This window comes from Schistocerca serialis, chromosome 1, assembly GCF_023864345.2.
Source record: "Schistocerca serialis cubense isolate TAMUIC-IGC-003099 chromosome 1, iqSchSeri2.2, whole genome shotgun sequence".
NCBI lineage: Eukaryota > Metazoa > Arthropoda > Insecta > Orthoptera > Acrididae > Schistocerca > Schistocerca serialis.
This window is the reverse complement of record NC_064638.1, coordinates 429050274-429070512: the sequence shown is the minus strand read 5'-3', so window position 1 is coordinate 429070512 and position 20239 is coordinate 429050274. Positions and strand designations below refer to the sequence as shown.

At 41.6% G+C, this 20239-nt stretch overlaps 1 protein-coding gene across 1 annotated transcript in view; it reads right to left on the bottom strand.

Annotated features, from left to right (window-relative positions):
• LOC126472343 (CLIP domain-containing serine protease HP8-like) overlaps positions 1-18733 on the bottom strand; it is a 65859-nt gene extending 47126 nt beyond the window's left edge. The window contains exon 1 of the mRNA XM_050099930.1: positions 18632-18733. Coding sequence (XP_049955887.1) covers positions 18632-18719 — 88 coding nt within the window. The 5' untranslated portion in view covers positions 18720-18733. The remainder of the gene's footprint in view (positions 1-18631) is intronic.
• Between the last annotated feature and the right edge of the window lie 1506 nt (positions 18734-20239).

Genomic DNA, 20239 nt, shown 5'->3' with positions numbered 1-20239 from the left:
ATGTGTTAAACCCTTGTCCTTTCCACAATAAAGATAGCTCCTAGGAATGGCGAGAAAACATCCCCCAGACCTTAGCGCTCCTACCTCCAGCCTGGATCCTTGCGACCATTGTTTGAGGTTGTTTACTTTCAGAATTTTCACGTCGTACTCATCAACGGCCATCTGTCTGATGGAAGATATAACGTGATCCACCCTAAAATACCATCTGTCGCCACTCAGTGGACATCTAGTTGCGGAGAGAAACGAGGGAGCGAGAGAGAGGAGAGATACGTCTAGCTCTCCAGTACAACCAGCCGGCCGGTGTGGCCGAGGGGTTCTAGGCGCTTCAGTCCGAAACCGCGCTGCTGCTACGGTCGCAGGTTCAAATCCTGCCTCGGGCATGGATGTGTGTGATGACGTTAGGTTAGTTAGGTTTAAGTAGTTCTAAGTCTAGGGGACCGATTACCTCAGATGTTAAGTCCCATAGTGCTCAGAGCCATTTGAATCATCCAGTTCAACAATTCCACCAATCTTCTCTTGTACATTGTGAGGTATGATAAAGATCGACTCTTGTGTTCCTTCCGCAGAACTAGTATGGCTTTTCGGCGCAGGTCAACAGAGTTGAACAAAGAACTTAAAATGTTACTTACAAAAACAACAATCATGGAAGCTTCGAGTTTTCATACCAATAGTTCACAAAATATTGCCATATTGTCAACAAATTTAGCAAAATGTGATGGCACATACAATTTGGATACAAGCTGTTAGCGGATGTAAATAGCGAAAGTGAACTATAGTATCACGGTGCATCCAGCCTATGACCCACACTCTGTATGAGTGTGAAACTGGAAAAGTAGAACCATTTTCTCGGCAAAGAATCTCCGGTATCTCCAACAGTTTAAGCATCCCTACGCATAAATGGATTTTTCTGATGATAGGACACTTTCGTACCAGAAAACGTAAAATTAACTGTGAGTGTTATTGGCTATTTATGTAACTTAGGTAGCTCAAGGTAACACTGAAGTACCAAAGATAAAGATATGTAGGCTACCATTAAAACTAATTTCTAAAAGATAAATACAGTAGAAGATACGTAAAGCAAGAATAGTCTGTCACTGAAAGCACAACACCGTGCACTGCATCTCCTACTTAAAAACTTTGATCTTTCCAAGAGTGCTTCAGTCTGAGGATGATAGTAGAAGTAGTGATGTAACAACAACGACGCTGTACTATAGTACATACAAGTAAATTTTTTTTCCATCTGATTTTTCGATAAATTAGTGTAATTGATGTTCTGATTTCATTTCATTTTTGTTTCATGTCATTGTGTTAAGAAAACTGTAAACAAATATCAATGTGAATATTAATGTTTATGTCAAATGTCAAGCAATATTGTAATAGAATTGAAATGTAACAAATGTTGAAACTATTATAAGATGTTTAAAATTGTAACTGTGCGTCTGGTCCATACGTGGGCAGTGTATTAGGATATGTAGAATGCAAAACCTCGGGTGAATACCCTGTCTGTAAGGGAGCGGTAAAAGGTGGATGGCAGGCGAGCGCGGGAAAATGCACGCGGGCGCTGTACGGCACAACGGGCTCAGCAGTGGTAGTTGGAGTTTGGCATTGGTCTGAGCAACACGTTCTGGATCGAGGAGGCTCTCCTGGAAGACGTAGTTTTATTGAGCCTCGGGTATGCCGTTCCAACGCCCATACAGCATGGCAAAATTCCATAGGCACTAAACGGAAAAGTATTGCTACGCTATGAAGAAATAAAGTGCCGGTACGTCAAGAGCCATAGCTGTGCTTGTATGTGTGCTCTGTGCCTCGCCATCTCGCCGCCTGCCAACCGCCGCATCGATTCAAAAAGGTTGAATCTTTTAGTACTGTATTCGTATGGGCCAGTGTTACTTTTGTTCCATACTGTTCAATAACAACTTAAATTTTACCAGAACTTTCCCATCATTTAATTATCCTCACAACTAACCTAGATAGGGTCCTTTCCAAATGTTGTGCAATCCGAGTGTCCCGAAATGAGAAATTTAATTTTGTGTTAATAATAATTACTTGCAGACCTAACTATGTTAGAATGGTATTTAAAGAACTGTTTTGTTAATGAACCAGTAAATGAATAACGAAGGTCTGATAAAGTTGGAAGATAACTTTAATATTGATTTAGTAATGAAGTTTAATTATTTCGAGACAGATATAAAGGTATTTAAATGAGTAGGAAATAAGATAAAGAGAGTAGTAACTCATATATTGGAAATCTTGAGCGCATAATGGTGTCAGTAATTAATTTTTTTTAATACAGTGATCATAACAGTTTCAAGCCCCCCTCCCCCCTTTTTTATTCATTTGAATTCTGAAGTGCTCTAAATTGATTTGACCAGCAAAAGTTAAAGTCAATGTAAAAGTCAAAATTTGTCAGTGTTTTACCTTTATCAAAATTGACATTGTGTGTGTGATTCGAAAGTGCTATTTCTAGGGTAACCTATGCCCGATTTTAATCAGATCAATAGACAGTTCGTAGTTTTGTAGTATACATTATAGTGTAGTGTTATGTATTTATGGTTTTTCCATATTAATACAGAACGTGAAACTATCAGTTCAGTAGATTTTCTGGTTCTAAAATTCTACTATATTATGCAGTATTACTACTTGTTGCTTTGCACGAATATCTGCCAACTAGTAAAGGAAAGAAACTCAGTTAATGCCTAATTAGGCTGGCGACCGTATTATTAACAACTGATAGCATCTGCTGTGTTGCTTTTTGTCCGTCCTGACGTGTAGTTGCATTTCGGACTTATTTGACGTATCATTGTTATTACAGAGTGGGTGTAAGTCTGATTTGCCACCATTCAGGTACACGCGGTCAATATATATACAAAAATCCTGTCTTGTAAGGTGAACCCCACTCACTTACTATAGTACAGGCTTTAATGAGTATCATGTGCCCCACGCGCACTTTACAGTGGGGGTGATAGCATGGTTAAGTCCGGAAGCCCCTATGGACATAAGAAGTGCTAATGTCTCACTAAATACTTTCTAATATTGTAATATAAAAACATTTCATACAAGGCACGTAACATATTGACGAATGGATAAAATGGCGAGCATCATGTTATTCTTGAAAATGTCGTTTTGAGTTCATGTGGCCACCATCAGTGATACTACTGGCGCCACAACAAAATCCTGTATCTTAGAAGAAGTACTAACTGCTGATCCACGAGAACAAGCAGCTTATTTATTGACGGCTCTCTTGTTCATTTACACTTAAAACCTGCCACTTTACAGACGCTCATCTCCAGATTCGAGTTTCACTGTTTGGTCACTAAAGTTTTGAATCATTTTGTGAAATGCTCTGTATAATGGAAAAAAAATACCAAACCCACCTTGGAACAAGCTACAGATTGTAAACATGTGACAGCTGCAAACGGGAACTGAGAAGCAAACTGTCGCTGATAACGAAACGAACAGCCTGCTAAAGCTGTGGTACTGATATCGAGTCCCGCCTTGTGCACTGCTGAGAGTTTCCGATGTGCCTTTATATTCCAGTCAACGAGGGTAAAAAATTCGTGTAGTCACACATTCTTCTACAAAGGTAGAAAGGAGTGCCATGAGGAACCTATGAAAAAGTCCTGAGCGGCGGGATGTAAGCTTTGGGACATGTGGGGAGTGGGATGCGTGGTGTTTTTTGAATGGCACCTTTCTGTGTTTTTCTTGATAACTGGAAGGCAGCGCATTCTAGTGAAAATGTGACACAGTAAAAAAAAAAAAAATGGTTCAAATGGCTCTGAGCACTATGGGACTTAACATCTGAGGTCATCGGTCCCCTAGAACTTAGAACTACTTATACCTAACTAACCTAAGGACATCACACGCATCCATGCCCGAGGCAGGATTCGAACCAGCGACCGTAGCGGTCGCGTAGTTCCAGACTGTAGCGCCTAGAATCGCTCGGCCACTCCGGCCCGCGACCTACCTTCCCTCGCACATCTACCGTAGAGCCCCCTCCACACTGCCGTTAACAAGGTTCTGGTGTACTTACTTGTGATCCACACATTTAATATGTTATTAACCCACTTGATTTAACAATAACCATCAATTTTATACGATTAAAATACTGTTTTTGACAACACGCGATTCTGCATCCTCTGAAACATGAAAACTATTAGTGCTAGAGGAAAAAATCGGCAGTGGAGAATTTAATTTTTATTGGAAAATGTTTTTGCTAGAAGCTGCGGATATCGGTTTGTTCAACAAAAACGTAACAGGTGGCCTTTAAACATCCCCTCCTATCCCCCCCACCCCCCGTCCTCGTCGTCCCGCCCCCAAATCCATCGCTCACACTCCACCGGGCAGGATTTTTAGTATATGGTTCATGCTATGTTCTTCTACCACTGTACAAAAATTTGCAATTACATGATGACTCCACTTTTTTAGTATTTGTTAACTGGGCTACTATTTTGTAAGGTGAACTAGGCGACAATTTTTTGTGCATGCACACATCGTGCCAAAAAATCATTTTATTTTTCCGTCTTCAGTATTCTGACCGCTTTGACGCGGCCCGCCACGAGTTCCTCTCTACATCCTCAGTTAAATTATTTGCTAGATATATTCAAACCTCTAACTACCTGTGCAGTTTTTATCCTATACAGTTCCGTCTAGTACCATGGAAGTTATTCCCTTACGCCTTAACACATGTCCTATCATCCTATCTCTTCTTTTTGTCAGTGTTTTCCATACATTCCTTTCCTCGCCGATTCTGCGCAGAACCTCCTCACTCCTTATCTTATCATTCCATCTAATTTTCAACATTCTTCTATAGCACCACATCTCAAGTGCCTCGGTTCTCTTCTGTTCCGTTTTTCCGACAGTCCATGTTTCACTACCGCAAAATAGTGTGCTCCAAACGTACATTCTCAGAAATGTCGTCCTCACATTAAGGCCTATGGTACTAGTATAGCTCTCTCGTCCAGGAATGTTCTATTTGCACGTACTAGCCTGCTTCCGATCGTCATGTTTTATTCTGCTATCTAGAATTTCTTAATTTCGCCCACTTCGTAATTCCCAATTCTGATGTTAAGTTTCTCGCTATTCCCATTTCTGCTTCTTCTCATTACCTATGTCTTTTTCCGGTTTACTCTGAGTCCATACCCCGTATTCATTATATTGTTCATTCCACGCAACGAAATACACCGAGGATACAAGTTTCAGATGAGAACTGTATTTTTGTTATCCTTTCATCTTGAATTTCAATCCCACTCTTGAACGTTTCTTTTAATTCCGTTGTTACTTCTTCGATTCAATCCGAGCACTTCGTTCTCGGTCTTCCAGTCTTATTGTTCCGTCTTGGTCCTTGTACACATTGTGTATTAACCGTTTTCCCCTGTACTTTGGTCCTTTTTTTTCTCTCAATTTCGAACATCTTGTACTATTTTACATTGTCAACCGCTTTTTCCCGACCGACAACTTCTATGAACGTGTCCTGATTATTCTTAGGCCTTGCTTCCATTATCAACCGCAATGTCAAAACTGCATCTCTTGTGCCTTTACCTTTCCTGAAGTCAAACTCATCATCGTCTAACCATTTCGCAATTTTCTTTTCTATTCTATTATTCTGTATATTGCTCTTGACAGCGATTTAGTTGCATAAGCTGTTACGCTGACTGTGTGATAGTTCTCGACTTGTCGCCTCTTGCTCTCCTCGGAATTGTGTAGGTGATGTTCCTCCGAAAGTCTGATGGTATGTCGCCATTCTCACAGTCTCATACATTCTACACGCCATCGTGAATAATCTTTTTGTTGCTACCCCCAGTGATGTTAGAAACACCGATGGAACGGTATACATCCTTCTAGCCTTATTAGATTTTAAATCTTCCAGAGCTGTTCAAATTATGCTTCTAATACTGGATCCCATATCTCTTCTCTGTTGACTCCTATTTCTTCTTTTATCATGCCATCAGACAAGTCATCGCCCTTATAAATGCCTTCACTGTATTCCTTCCAACTATCTGCTCTCACGTCTACATTTAGTAGTGGATTCCCATTGAACTTGCCTTTGATTTCAATTTCATCGAATGTTGTTTGGATTTTTCTGTACGCTGAGTCCGTCCTTCCAGCAACCATTTCTTTTTCGATTTCTTCACGTTTTTCATGCAGGCATTTCGCCTCAGCTCCCGGGCAGTGATGGTGCCGACCGGTGTTAGGCGAGCAGTGGTAGTTTCGATGAACATTTTGTCTCCTTCTTCTTTCGTCGATCAACTGAAGCATTTTTTTCAGTAGCTAATGGTTTCTTTGCAGTTACTTTCCTTGTACCTATGGTTTTCTTTCCAAATCCTATGGTGGTCCATTTTAGAGATGTCCATTCCTGTTCAAGTGAACTGCTACCAATCTGTTCATTATCACAATATCTATAGCCTGAGAGAACTTCAAGTATACCTCCTCCCTCCGTAGTACTTCTGCGTCCTACTTCTTTGCGCACTGATTCTTCCTGACTAATCACTTAAAATTCACCATACTCTTCATCATTATTAGATACGCCTTACAGTCCAGTATCTGATTTCGGGATCTCATGATGTAACCTGACGGAAATCCTTCCATATCTATCGGCGTTTTCTAAGTACACCACCTCATCTTGTGATTCCTGAACAGAATATTCGTTGTTACTAGCTGAAATTTATTGCCGATGTCATTTAGTCTTTCTCCTCTCCCGTTCCTAATACCAAGCCTTATTCTCCCGTAATTCTTTCTTCCATTCCTTATCCTACAATCGCAAACCACTGTGCCATGCCTGTTAGGTTTTCATTTCCCTTTAAGCACTGAATTATCCGTTCAATGTCTTCACATACATTCCCCATCTCTATTTTCTGTTTGCGACGTCGGGAGGATTATATGGACTATTATTGTCGATACTGTTTCGTTTCGATTGTGATGAGAACAACGCTATCACTCAACTCTTCACAGTAACTGACACTCTGCCCTGCCTTCCAATTCATAACGAACCCTACTCCCGTTATGTAATTTTATGCTGCTGTTGTTTTACCCTATAATCTGACCAGATGTCCTTGTATTCGTTCCATTTAACTTCATTGACCCGCAATATATCTAGATTGAGCCTAGATTTTCTGGCTTCCCTACCACTTTCAAATTTCTGACATTCGACGCCCAAACTCGTAGAACGTTATACTCCTGTTCGTTATTGAATCTTTTTGTCATGGTTACCTTCTCCTTGGCAGGCCCTCCCGGAGATCCGAATGGATTCTCTTACCAATGGAAAGACCATCGTAACACTTTTTCAGTGACAGGTCACATGCCCAATGGATACACATTATGTGTCTTTAATGCAGTGGTTTCCATTGCCTTCTGCATCCTAATACCGTTGCTTATCGTCGGTTCTTCCGTCTTTTAGTGGCAGTTTCTCATCCCGAAGGGAAGAGACCTGCAGAACCTGTGCCCGCTCCTCCGCCCTCTTTAACACGACCTTTGGCAGAACGACGGTGAGTTCTTATGCCAGAAGTTTCGAACCCGGGACCCAGAGCATTTTGACTACTAGTGAAAGGAAGTGCACTTAGGCTACAGGCACATGTTAAGGCATATCCGTTAAATTCGAATATTGATTTTATGTCTTTCACGTCTGTACACCGAGTGTTGGAATTTGATTCAAGCGATTACGTTCAAAACGGTTGATTTTTCCTAAAAAAATCTGAAACATAAGCCATATAAAGGAGTTGGTTGCAGTCCTGTTTTTATGTAGTATAAATTCTTCCTATTCTGTTTGTTATTTCATTTCCCTGTCTGTAGTGAACTCATCCCGAAGATGTTAATTGTTAACAAAGGATGTATGCCTTATAAAATTTTGTCGAGCTTCCAGACGCGTTAAGCGGTTTAAAATCCACTGGATTTTAAACCACTTGAAGCGGCTGAAAGTTCGAGAGATTTTTATCAGTACTTGTGGACGCAAAACCATGTATTCGTATATTATAATGCCTGCTTTACTTTCGACTATATTCCTACCGAAGTCAACGATATAGTAATTTAGGTCTCGCTGCATCACTGGCCGAACAACAACTTGCTCATATTTTACACTTAGTTACATCTGCAAACTAGTATCAAGCGAAAAAAAATGAATAAGTAGACAGCAATCATCACGTTGCGTGCAGAGATTTAGCAACGCTGATCTTCTTCTCGGTATCTGGCGTAGCCGCTTCGAACACAAACGTAAACAGCATAAATTATCTGGACAGATTTCTTGTATACAGTGCAGACATAAGATGGGCAGACAAAGTGACTCATCTGTACTAGGGATCGGGACAATTATGGCAACGTTAACGCCCAGTTGAACCAATTACTTGAAGTCGTGGAAACCATGTGTACCGAAAAAAATATTAAAAAGCTTAATAGAATTTTATTGATATTGATGAACATAGATGAAATGGCAGACAGTCTGTCCTGCTCTAAAAATTAACATTCTTAACACGGTTTCTCTTCTGGGCCTATTATTGCTTATCGGATAAACGTAAGCTAGCCTACTGTAAAAAATGGCTCAAATGGCTCTGAGCACTATGGGACTTAACATCTATGGTCATCAGTCCCCTAGAACTTAGAACTACTTAAACCTAACTAACCTCAGGACAGCACACAACACACAGTCATGACGAGGCAGGGAAAATCCCTGACCATCCCGGGAATCGAACTCGGGAATCCTGGCGCGGGAAGCGAGAACGCTACCGCACGACCACGAGCTGCGGACCTAGCCTACTCTGATATGTCTCTTCGGTACTTCGCATTCTCCCGCAAAATGATCCAGTTGCTTTTAAAATGGTTTTCAACATCTAAGATCATATGGAAACATGCAGATGTGAGGAGTAGAATGCATCATTCGCTCGCATTTCAAGACAGAGTGCAATAAAAAACAGTTACCAATTGCAAAAGGAATTTATGCTCCAATAAACAAGATTTCTACGAACAAAATATTACTCATACTTACTGACATCAATGTACGGTCGACTCTATGGGACGCAGGTAGAACAGACAGTAGGGGACAAATAGTAGTTGATACAATAAATGAACGCAGCATCTTTGTTTTAAACATAGCAGGACAAACACCTACTTACTTAATGGAGGAGGATCCAGCAATGTTGACATGTCACTAGTAAATGCGAAGTCCATAAAATACGTAACAAATGGGAAGACTAGAAAATGCCACATGCAGTGACCGCAACGCCATACTCACCCACACAAACACATACATGGAGACACAATCTTCACAAGAACAAAAGCAACGACTTCTTCTAAACAAGGCTGACTGGTAAAAATTAAGGGACGTATTTGAAGAATTTTCCCTCCATCCAGTCAATGGTTGTTTGGACTATAAGGGTCACATCCTGACGGACCTGCTTCAAAAAGCATAACGATTAGTTATCCCAATGAACGACTGTGCACCGAAACCGAAACTCCACTGGTCAACTAAGATAAAATCTAAGGAATGACGCTGGAGACAAAAAGAAACATTACCAAAAACCAAAAACAGCACGAAAGAGGGTGGTAAGATTGGAACTATATCGTGATGCAAAGCAAAACCATAAAAAGAAATGAGACAAGACCTGACAGGATCACTGGTACAATTTTGACAAAACTCCGCTACAAAACAATACATGGGGGAACCATTTAAACTTTTAACAGATTAGGTAAAGACGCCGGCAACTCTTAGGCCCACAGACGGCTCTACTATAAGGGGCTGGAAATGTCCAACGCAGTACCTGCTGAACAAGCTTCTCCCTGATGACGAAAAGGCGAATGACCAGCAACATCACACAGACTTACGAAGACAAATGAAGGACACCTACACAAATGGCCCCATTACTGTCCCATTCCCCCAAGAAGAGGTAGCGTTAGCAATAAAACAATTAAAGAATAGAAATCCCGACCGACGTGGCGTACACTCAGAAACACTAAAAAATACCGTTGCCATGTCACCCTCTTTCTAACAGAGTTATTGAATGAAGCACCGCTACAAGGTAGAGTCCTTGCCATCTCCTCAAAATATCAGAAGATCGCGACCCAAACGACCCAAAAACTAACAGGTCTATCTGCCTCTTGAACACTTTGGCTAAGGAGCAGTAGAGGCTCCTGTGCAATCGACGACCGTTACACAGGACGTTCTTCTGCCTTAGTCCAATCAGAATAGTTTTAGGCCAGAAGGCTCAGTAGACTATGCCGTTAACAGCATTCTGGAAATAATACAGGACACATAAGAAAAAATCGCAGTAGTAAAAGCAATAGATATAGCAGGCGCCTTCGACAATCTATTGTGGCCTGTCTTGTTCGTACCGCTACAAGAGATGCAGACACCAACAGTCTTGTGCAAGAGATTACTCGATTCTTCAAAGATAGGGTGGTGTGTGGCTAGCAGGAACACAAAAGGTTGGCAAAAAAATAACAAAAGAATGCCGACAAGGCTCAATCTGTGCGTCAGTTTTCTGGGATATTGCCATTTAACCCCTCCTGAACAACCTGCACGAAGTTGATAGGGTGAAGGGTATAGTAGCCTATGCTGATGACTTGCTGGTAGTAGTAACTGCAAACTCGAGAACGAAACTCTAAAGCAAGGCTGCACTCCTTATAAAAATAAGTGACTGGTTCAGCCATAAAAAGCTCACAACTGCGGCAAACACGACAGTATATTTACTGATCAAAGGTGCTCTGCATAGAAACCCCACCATTAGATTGAACAACATTAGCACACATAGGAAAATAACAAGATACCTAGGCATACACCTCGACGGACGACTGACATTCAACGAGCACGTAAGACTTGCAAGAGAAAGTGACAAGACTAATGCACAAACTCGCCAGACTAAACTGAACTCATTACAGATTGCTATTGCTGACACTGCAAATGTATCATACAGCCGTCTTTGAATCTATAATGTGTTTCGCAGCGAATTCCTGGACACATCGACAGTCACTCACGACCTGAGAAACCATTGTGAGGCGAGGACAAAGATGTGTATTGCCAGAATGTCAGGGGCATTTGGCACCACGTCTGTGGAAGCCCTACGCATTGTACTTGCAACATACCCTACTGAATAACCATTAGCCACAGAGCACCAGCATACTGGCTTGAAGGGGAAGACTGGAGGGAGCCGGCCGAAGTGGCCGTGCGGTTAAAGGCGCTGCAGTCTGGAACCGCAAGACCGCTACGGTCGCAGGTTCGAATCCTGCCTCGGGCATGGATGTTTGTGATGTCCTTAGGTTAGTTAGGTTTAACTAGTTCTAAGTTCTAGGGGACTAATGACCTCAGCAGTTGAGTCCCATAGTGCTCAGAGCCAAGACTGGATGAGGTATGTGAGATACCAGGGAAGCATATTATAGAAAAACGCCAATTAAATGTTTGGAAGGCTGAAACATGGCGAAAGGACTGGGAATCATCTGACAAGGACCGTCGGGTTTTCTCCTCCTTCCTGAATATCCAGGAATGGTTGACGCTCAGACACGTTGACCCAAGTCGCGGGCGGGCCATGGCCATGGCCTCTACCCTACACACCTGCACCGCTGTGGCCTTAGTCAAAGTGATACGTGTGAATGTGAGCAACGTGGATCCCCCGAACACACAAAACTGAAATGTGTCACTCACATATAAGGCTGCCGACCTCAGAAATCGAAGACACAGGACAAGCTTTAAGAGATCCAGAGCATGCTTAACCGCATCACTGATGAAATACCGAAAGCGCTACACACGACTTATAGGCAGCAACAACCATATACAAGATCACTACCCGAAACACACCCTACACCGCAACATGATGCGTGGGACAACAGATAGCCAAACACTGGTATGGTAACAATTGAAAGTATAGACACAGATGACATGAAACTCCAATATCACCAGATTCGTGTACGCCCGGCCGGAGTGGCCGTGCGGTTCTAGGCGCTACAGTCTGGAACCGAGCGACCGCTACGGTCGCAGGTTCGAATCCTACCTCGGGCATGGATGTGTATGATGTCCTTAGGTTAGTTAGGTTTAAGTCGTTCTGAGTTCTAGGGGACTGATGACCTCAGAAGTTAAGTGCCATAGTGCTCAGAGCCATTTTTGGACGGTCACTCTGCAATTAATAAATAATAATAATAATAATAATAATAATAATTCATATGGTAAAACTGTAAATACATCGTCCTGGTGAGCCGCCAAAATCCCAGCGTGGTCTTAACTTGACGTGAAGGAACATACTGATGACACGTGCCGTTGCAGGCTACGTGCACAAGGCGCTGTAAAAGTGACACTACCGGCATGTTTTCACTGCCAATTTGCCCGGTTTCTTCTGTCATCCTGAAATGTATACAAAAACATATTACTTTTATCTATTATTTATATTATAGTGATGTAAGGACAGGAGGAACTACACCGACATGATAAACATACGAAATTATTGCAGGGAATGTCTCCTAGTCTTTACTTATGTCGACAAGAGCTTTTTTAACTCCTGACTAATGACATTAAATACTATAGCTACATCTAGAGATTAAGTTCTCATCGATTTAGCAAAATATTCATAGAGATAGGATGAACACTGTGCGCTCACAGGCTGTCCTTTAGAGTTCTTGAGAAATGCACGACGCTTGTGCCACCCTGTACCGTAACGGTTTACTGCTGCTAGTTTTCGAGGTGGATGTCTTCGTATCTCCCGCGGGAAAACCGTTACACTTGCAGTGACGTCTACCGTTATCTGGAAACCTATGCCTTTTCAGTTACGTACAAATCTTCTGTCCCAACACACTGTTCTCCAGTTTACAAGTACTTGCTGCTTTAATCATTGTCGCTAACGCACTTATACAATGAATTTGTGTATCTATGTAATATGTGGCTACTTTCACTTCTTTCAAAGGCTTGTAAGTCCGCCATGACAAGGATACTTAGGGGGAAATAGCAGGTCGCCAATTTCGAGTGTGTTGCCCAGAAAATGTGCGTGTTATATTAGGTTCACATACAGTTTTGAAAAGCAGACTGGAAAACTCACTGATCCACTTAAAGTTCACATGCGCTTACCTAACCCTGTAGAGTGAATTATCCGCCTGTGACAGTTTCCAGTTGTTGGATAATCTGCTTCATTATAACTTAAAACTTTGCAGAGCGTTTATGAACAGTCGAGGGCTATCACATGACACCCTATATTGAAAAGGTAACACTAGGAATAAATACGTTGCTCTAAAAACTCATCAAGCATGTACCTGGCTGTTTCGGGAAACGGAAACTGCTGGTGCCTCCGTGGCAGCGTCATTTATACTGGGTGTATCATAATAAATGGCGTAAACGCATACAGTTGAAAGTACACGACACTAGAAGCAAAAAAGTCTCAGTAAACATAGGGTCGAAAATGCATACCTTAAGAGCTACTAGCAATTTTTCATCTTCGATGCTGTGAAACAAATCTCTTCTACTGCAAGTACTTTGCTTTCTATATTTTGGCAAGTAGTAGTATTGACCGAAATAAGGAAAAAATGTCCAGGAAACATGTGCTCTAAAACGCATAACTTAAAAGTTACGAGCACTTGATCATTAGAAGAGTTGTGTTTCAAAGTAGCAAAGATGAACAAGTGCTCATAGCTCCTAAGGAATGCATTTTAGAGCACATGTTTTCTGGACTTCTTTTATTGTTTTGGTCCATGCTACCAGTTCCCAAAATACGGAAAGCAAAGAAATTGCAGTAGAAGAGATTTGTATCACAGTATCGAAGACGAAAAATTGCTCGTAGCTCGCAAGATATGCATTTTCGACCCTACGTTTACTGAGACTTTTTTGGTTCTAGTATCGTGTCCTTTCAACTGTATGCGTTTACGCCATTGATTATGATACACCCTGTATAAAAAATTCTGATATTAACACTAACAAACGTGGCGACGGCATTTTTCCACTATTCGTGAACGACTGGAAAGATTTTGTGGATGTCAAACAACATTTTGTGAGATGCTGCCACACAGAGACATCATGCAATTAGACGAGAACTAATTTCAGTATTTTAAGATTACCAATTCCTAGGTTTTCCACAAGGGTTTTCTCTGCAGCATCATTTACGAAACAGTTCCGAAATTATTTGTGCGCGTTGGTTGATTTGCCAAATTCATCATCTTTCGGCTTTCATTAGATAGCATATACGAACTTGTCCACCAATTTTATTTTAGTAGCAACCTCCTGAAAGGTGAAAGGTAAAGGATTCCTGGCGTGTTCCGACGATATTTAACCTAGGAAACTGCGCTCACTCACTGGAGGCAAGACGTGCATGTAGGATGAACTGAATCTCTTTCTTCGTTTACGATGCTGAAAGAATCTGTGTCTGTATCGTATTGCTCCCTGTAATATAATTCTACGTGGCAGAGAGTTTCATCTTCTAGCTTTGAACGACATGAATGTAAAGACTGCTGCGGATAAATTTATCGTTTCCTTTCTTTTTTGCTCTTTCAGGAAACTTACCTGGAGCAACTTCTTTTCTGATATTTCATCCTTTCGATGGCTAGTCCGCACCATTCGAAATGGATATACACAAAGACTGTTTGGACCTTGCTGGGGCGCAGATCGCTATGTGCCTAGTATGTACAGCGTTTCTCGTGACCATTACAACGGCTTGTGAATAAGATACTTCACGCACAGTGATCAAGGTAATGTGCAGATTCTACTATTAAATTTGGGGGATAACTTTAGATGACCCCTCCCCCCATCCCCGGATATGTCTCCTGAAGCATGAAAAACTGAAAACAGTATTGGTAAGTGACTAGAATAGGGCCAGTGGGTACTTACGTGTTCCGCTCAGGACTGTTGCCACCGCGTGCCGTGCGGTATGAGGGAACAAAGTAAAATGTGTAAGCTGTTTGTGTTACGCAGAAAACGAAAGAGCAGCAAACAGACGATGTATTTTGAATACATTCGGAAGAGAAATTTAAATATTGGTGTAAACGTGATTACCAATGCGATGGAGAGACAGCGTCGCAATCCATGATGTGTTCAAAAAACACTGAAATATTTCTCTGCCCTCTGCTGCTACGCAATTGATCTGCGCAAGCGCACTGAGTAAGTGGATCAATGGTTTTGAATTAAATAATGGGAGGAGATATGTGGATCAATACTTTTTCAGAAAATCATGGGAGGATTGCCATGAAATCGATCAAGAAATGTAATTGCATGTTGTTTGAATGCTGCGAATAAGTAGACAGAAAAAACTGTAAGTGCAACAAATTTTATTCGTATGGATTGCAGACTAATGTATCAGCCCGCAAGGACATAAACCAACTGTGGATCTTGTTGATTCTGCTTCCTCCACACATACCCAAAGAAGTAGCTGTCAAAGAAAGTTTTGCACTACCTCGCGCCATGGAGGGCCCCTTCAGTGGAGACCCATGTACCTTCTATCGTATTTATATGGGCACTTGTCCCGGGATCCTTGAAACAGTTTATGATTTATCTGAAGGTGTAGGAAACCTTCATTTTTCAAGCATCTGTTCTTTGAAAAACAGTCGGAAGTAACTACTGTCCTGGCAAAATATTTTCTTTAATAAGTTTCGAAATAACTGCTTTTCAGTGTCTTGGCACAACTCGAGAAAAAAAAAAACCTCGTACATACTTCGCTGTATAGCTCCAGACATCCATCGACGTGTTTTCTTGTTTCCTCCGTCAAACTTCTTTCCGAAATGTGATTCGTCGATCTCGACAATATCTCCTTCGCCACCTAGTTTGTCATTTTGTCTGTGACAAATCTGCACGCAAACTTCTCAAAAGAATTGTCGCCAGTCGACCAGAGTTTGCTTCGCTAAATCTAATTCTCCAGTTATAAATTTATATTGGCTTTCATAAACCCATAAGTACGTGAATGGCAAAATCATGCCAATTTGTAGCTCACTAAATGAAAAGCCAGAATTCTTTCTAATACAACACTTCGACAAGTGGCTGCTTTTGGTACACTTCAGACTCCATCAGTACAAAACTTACACTCCTCAAGAATCATTTCACTCCCACATTTAATACACTTCCATGTCTCTGCAATTAATCCGTGACCCATACACCAACGAACGTCGTCTCCATGTATAATTAAATCTGTTAAACCACTCCACTTCTTACCATTCGCTGACAATCACGGAATACGACTCTAAACTCGTTAACGCACAGAAAAACAGCGAACAGGACAATGGTTTCAATTTAGGTGCTAGAAATACATTGCTTTATCCTCGCCTCTCACTTGTTATTTGAAAGTATTATCCCATTACATAAGCGAAACTGACGCATTGCCAATTTATGAGCAGTAGATGAGTACCGCCGTGAATACCACTGGCCCTGATCTAGACTTTCGCCAACAATATTATTAAAAGATAAAATTCATTGCGAGTGAGCTGCACTTTGGACCAGGACCTTCAGGTCCAATCAAACCCCCCCCCCCCCCTCCCAAAGCTTAACAAACAAGACAAGTCATAGCCACAAACAATGCTTACAACACCCATGTATTACAAAGACTCAACCAAAACAAGCAGATGACGCAAATACAAAAAAAAAAAAAATGAAAAGAAAACAACAGACGCTATAGCACATACGGAAACATAAAACAGTAACACAAACCGAAAGAAATGGTGCACGTTCCTATACAAACACAAATCAACACATACTGTAGGATGTATATTAATGAAACAGGGATTACACATTGCTTACAGAACAAGAAACACACACCAGTCAAATTTACAAACACAAACAACAGAGAAACTAGATAAGTACCAAGGAGGACGTATATACCAGTTAGAATGCCAAGAATGTGAATCAATATATCTTGGGATGACAGAGAGAACTTTTAAAGTAGATATAAAGAACACATAAGAAGCTCGAAGTATGAAAATAAGCATTCTACGTTTGCCGAACACCCGATGAAACAGGGACATGAAAATTATTAGAGTGAAGGATCACAACAAAAGACTCCTGACATTACAAGAATACTTTCACTTACAAAGAACCCTTCCAATGAAATCGAAAGTAATCAGTGGCCAAATTAATAAAAGAAATAACTCACTGATCATGTTCGGAAATCTGAAACATAACCAGAGTAAATAATTAAGGAATCTTCCTACCCTTCTCTCCCTGTCCCCCTCCCCCCTCCCCCACTCTCTCTATCTCTCTCTCCCTCTTTCTCTGTCTGTCTCTCTCTCTCTCTCTCTCTCTCTCTCTCCCTCTTTCTTTGTCTCTCTCTCTCTCTCTCTCTCTCTCTCTCTCTCTCTCTCTCTCTCTGTCACACACACACACACACACACACACACACACACAAACAAATGGAAAAGATCGGATCACACATAGCACAAACAAAAGATGAAAGACGGGTCACGGGTCGTGCGGCTGCCCCCGTCGGAGATTCGAGTAGTCAGTCCTCTCTGGAATGCGTGTGTGTGTGTGTGTGTGTGTGTGTGTGTGTGTGTGCGTGTGTGTGTGTGTTTTCCTTAGCGTAAGTTTAAGTTAGATTAACTAGTGTGTAAGCTCAGGGACCGATGACCTCGGCAGTTTGGTCTCATAAATTTCCACAAATTTTCCAAAAAAGGCGAAAGATAAACACATAGTGGCTGTTGGTAACACTAAACATTGTAAACACACACATGTTGATCACAAAATGGTAAGTTCAAGTGATGTGTTGTGATAAATGTGGGGGAAATGGGCCAGGTGGAACATGGGAACCGTATGAACACATCTCCAGGACCACATACAAGGACTAACGACACTGGGAAATCTTTACACCGAACGATAGTTGAACCTCAAGAAATTTGTGCTACAAAAGTTGTTTTCAATTTGAAAAACAAGAGAAAAATATGACAAATCTAAGATAGTAACTATTATATACTACGTTTATTACGTATATTAAAAGAAACATGTATTACAGGCCACTGAATATGCTAAATAAATAAAAGAAGCGAAACGCGTACGTCAAAGGACAAACTGCCTTTCATTCAGCTGCAAAGACGGAACATGCCTCGACGAATTTGAAGTAAATAAGAAACAGTTTTGCAGAAGAGTGGGAAGGAATAATTAAAATCATTATTCGTAGGTTTACAAGTGGTAATACAAGACTCAAAAATATTAACCGCAGTAACTAAAAAGAACGCCGGCCTGTGTGACTGAGCGGTTCTAGGCGCTTCAGTCTGGAACCGCGCGACCGCTACGGTCGCAGGTTCGAATCCTGCCTAGGGCATGGATGTGTGTGATGTCCTTAGGTTAGTTAGGTTTAAGTAGTTCTGAGTTCTAGGGGACTGATGACCTCAGATGTGAAGTCCCATAGTGCTCAGAGCATTTGAACTAGAAAGAACAGTTTCACGATATTAAAAAACAATTATTCGAATGGTTCAGTCCCCATAGCCACATTGTTGTAGAGGGTAAAGTTGAAACATCGTATATGCGTCGTAGTCATAGGCATAACAGACGCTTTTGTTTGCGTTCTTACGGCATGGACACTAGATACGAAACTTGGGCAGTTCCCGTGCGCTTTTCTACGGTTTGCTAACATCAAATTACAGCTACAGATAGCCTTTACAAACAGCAGATGGAACACACTGGGCATCGGTCAAGAGTGGCGTAGTTTCGAGCTGAAATACGAAGACCACGCCACCCTTAGTAAGGCGGCGGCAGTGTACTCACGGGCGCCAACTGCTGCTGCTGCCGCGAAAGCTGCCAAGACGGCGACGGCGCACGCGCGGTAGGCGAGGCGGTCTCCTCGTCTGGCCATGGCTGCGCTGTGGGCTCTGCACACGCACTGGCGGCCCGCGGCGCAGAGCTCCGTTATAAATGAGCGACGATCGCAGCCCGCTGACACGCACCGCACGCATCGTCGCCCGCGATTCCGACACCAAACCAATAAATAGCTCCCCGGACTCCCCCAGACAGCGGCCATAAGGGTTAATCTCACGCGACGCACTGCAGACGCCGCAGACACGGTAGGCTACTGCTCCGATAGGCACACAGGCTAAAATATTATTCATGCTTTCATAGAAAATTATTTTCAACAGTTAGTTCAGTAGCTCACTCTAAGTGTAATTGGCTGCAAAAACAAACTTGAGCTCTTACCAACAAATAGTCGTTAACAGACCAATATAACAAACAATCGTGAACAGATGGGGAGCATCATAACGGTTACAGGGATCACCAACCACGCGGTTGCCGTAGCGAGGCTGAAAACTGCAACATTCAAACCCACCAAAAATAAACGAAAAGTATATCTGTTTAAAAAAGAAGATAAAAAATAGGTTGATGTCTTTCTAAGGGAAAGTCTCCACTCCTTCCAATCTATGTAAGCGTAGAACACATGCGGTCTAATTTCAGAGAAACAGTATCGACGGCAACTGAGAAATATATACGAAACAAATTAATAAGAGACGGCACTGATCCCCCATACCACACTAAGCAGTTCAGAATACTGTTGCAGAATCAACGAAAATAGCATTCCAAATTTAAAATGACGCAAAATCCCCAAAATTGGCAAAATTTTAAAGACGCTCGAAATTTAGCGCGAACTTCAATGCGAGATGCTTTTAATGGTTCTCACAATGAAACCTTGCCTCTAAATGTGATAGAAAACCATAAGAGATTCTGGTCCAATGTATACTACGCAAGCGGCAAGACGCAATTACGCAAGCGGCCACTGCTAGATAACAATGTTCATGTCATTGATGACACTGTCATCATCGTAGTTATTAAACAGCCCCCCCCCCCCGAAATTCCTTCACCAAATAAGAGGAAGTAAATAGTCCAGAACTCGAATACAGAAGAACTGACAATATGAGCAACTTAGAAGTAGATGTTCTCGAAGTAGTGAGCCTTCGTAAACCACTTAATAATAGCAAGTCTGCCGGGTCAGATTGGATACCAGTCAGTTTCGTTTCAGAGTATGTTGGTACAGTAGCTCTACATCTAGTAATTATGTACAAGCGCTCGCTCGTCAAAAATACATTCATAAAGACTGAACAAGGCACACAAACCCTAAGGACGGAAATAGGAGTAATCCACTAAATTACAGACCCATATCGCTAAAGCCGATTAGCAGTAGAATTTTGGGACGTATACTGTGTTCGAATATTATGAATTATCTGAAGAAAAAGATTTACTGACAAATAGACAACATAGAATAACAAAATATCATTCTTGTGAAACACAAATAGCTCTTTCTTCTCTCGAAGTAATGAGTGCTATCGACAGGGGACGCCAAATGGATTTCATATTTTTAGATTGCCAGATGGCTTTTGAGACCGT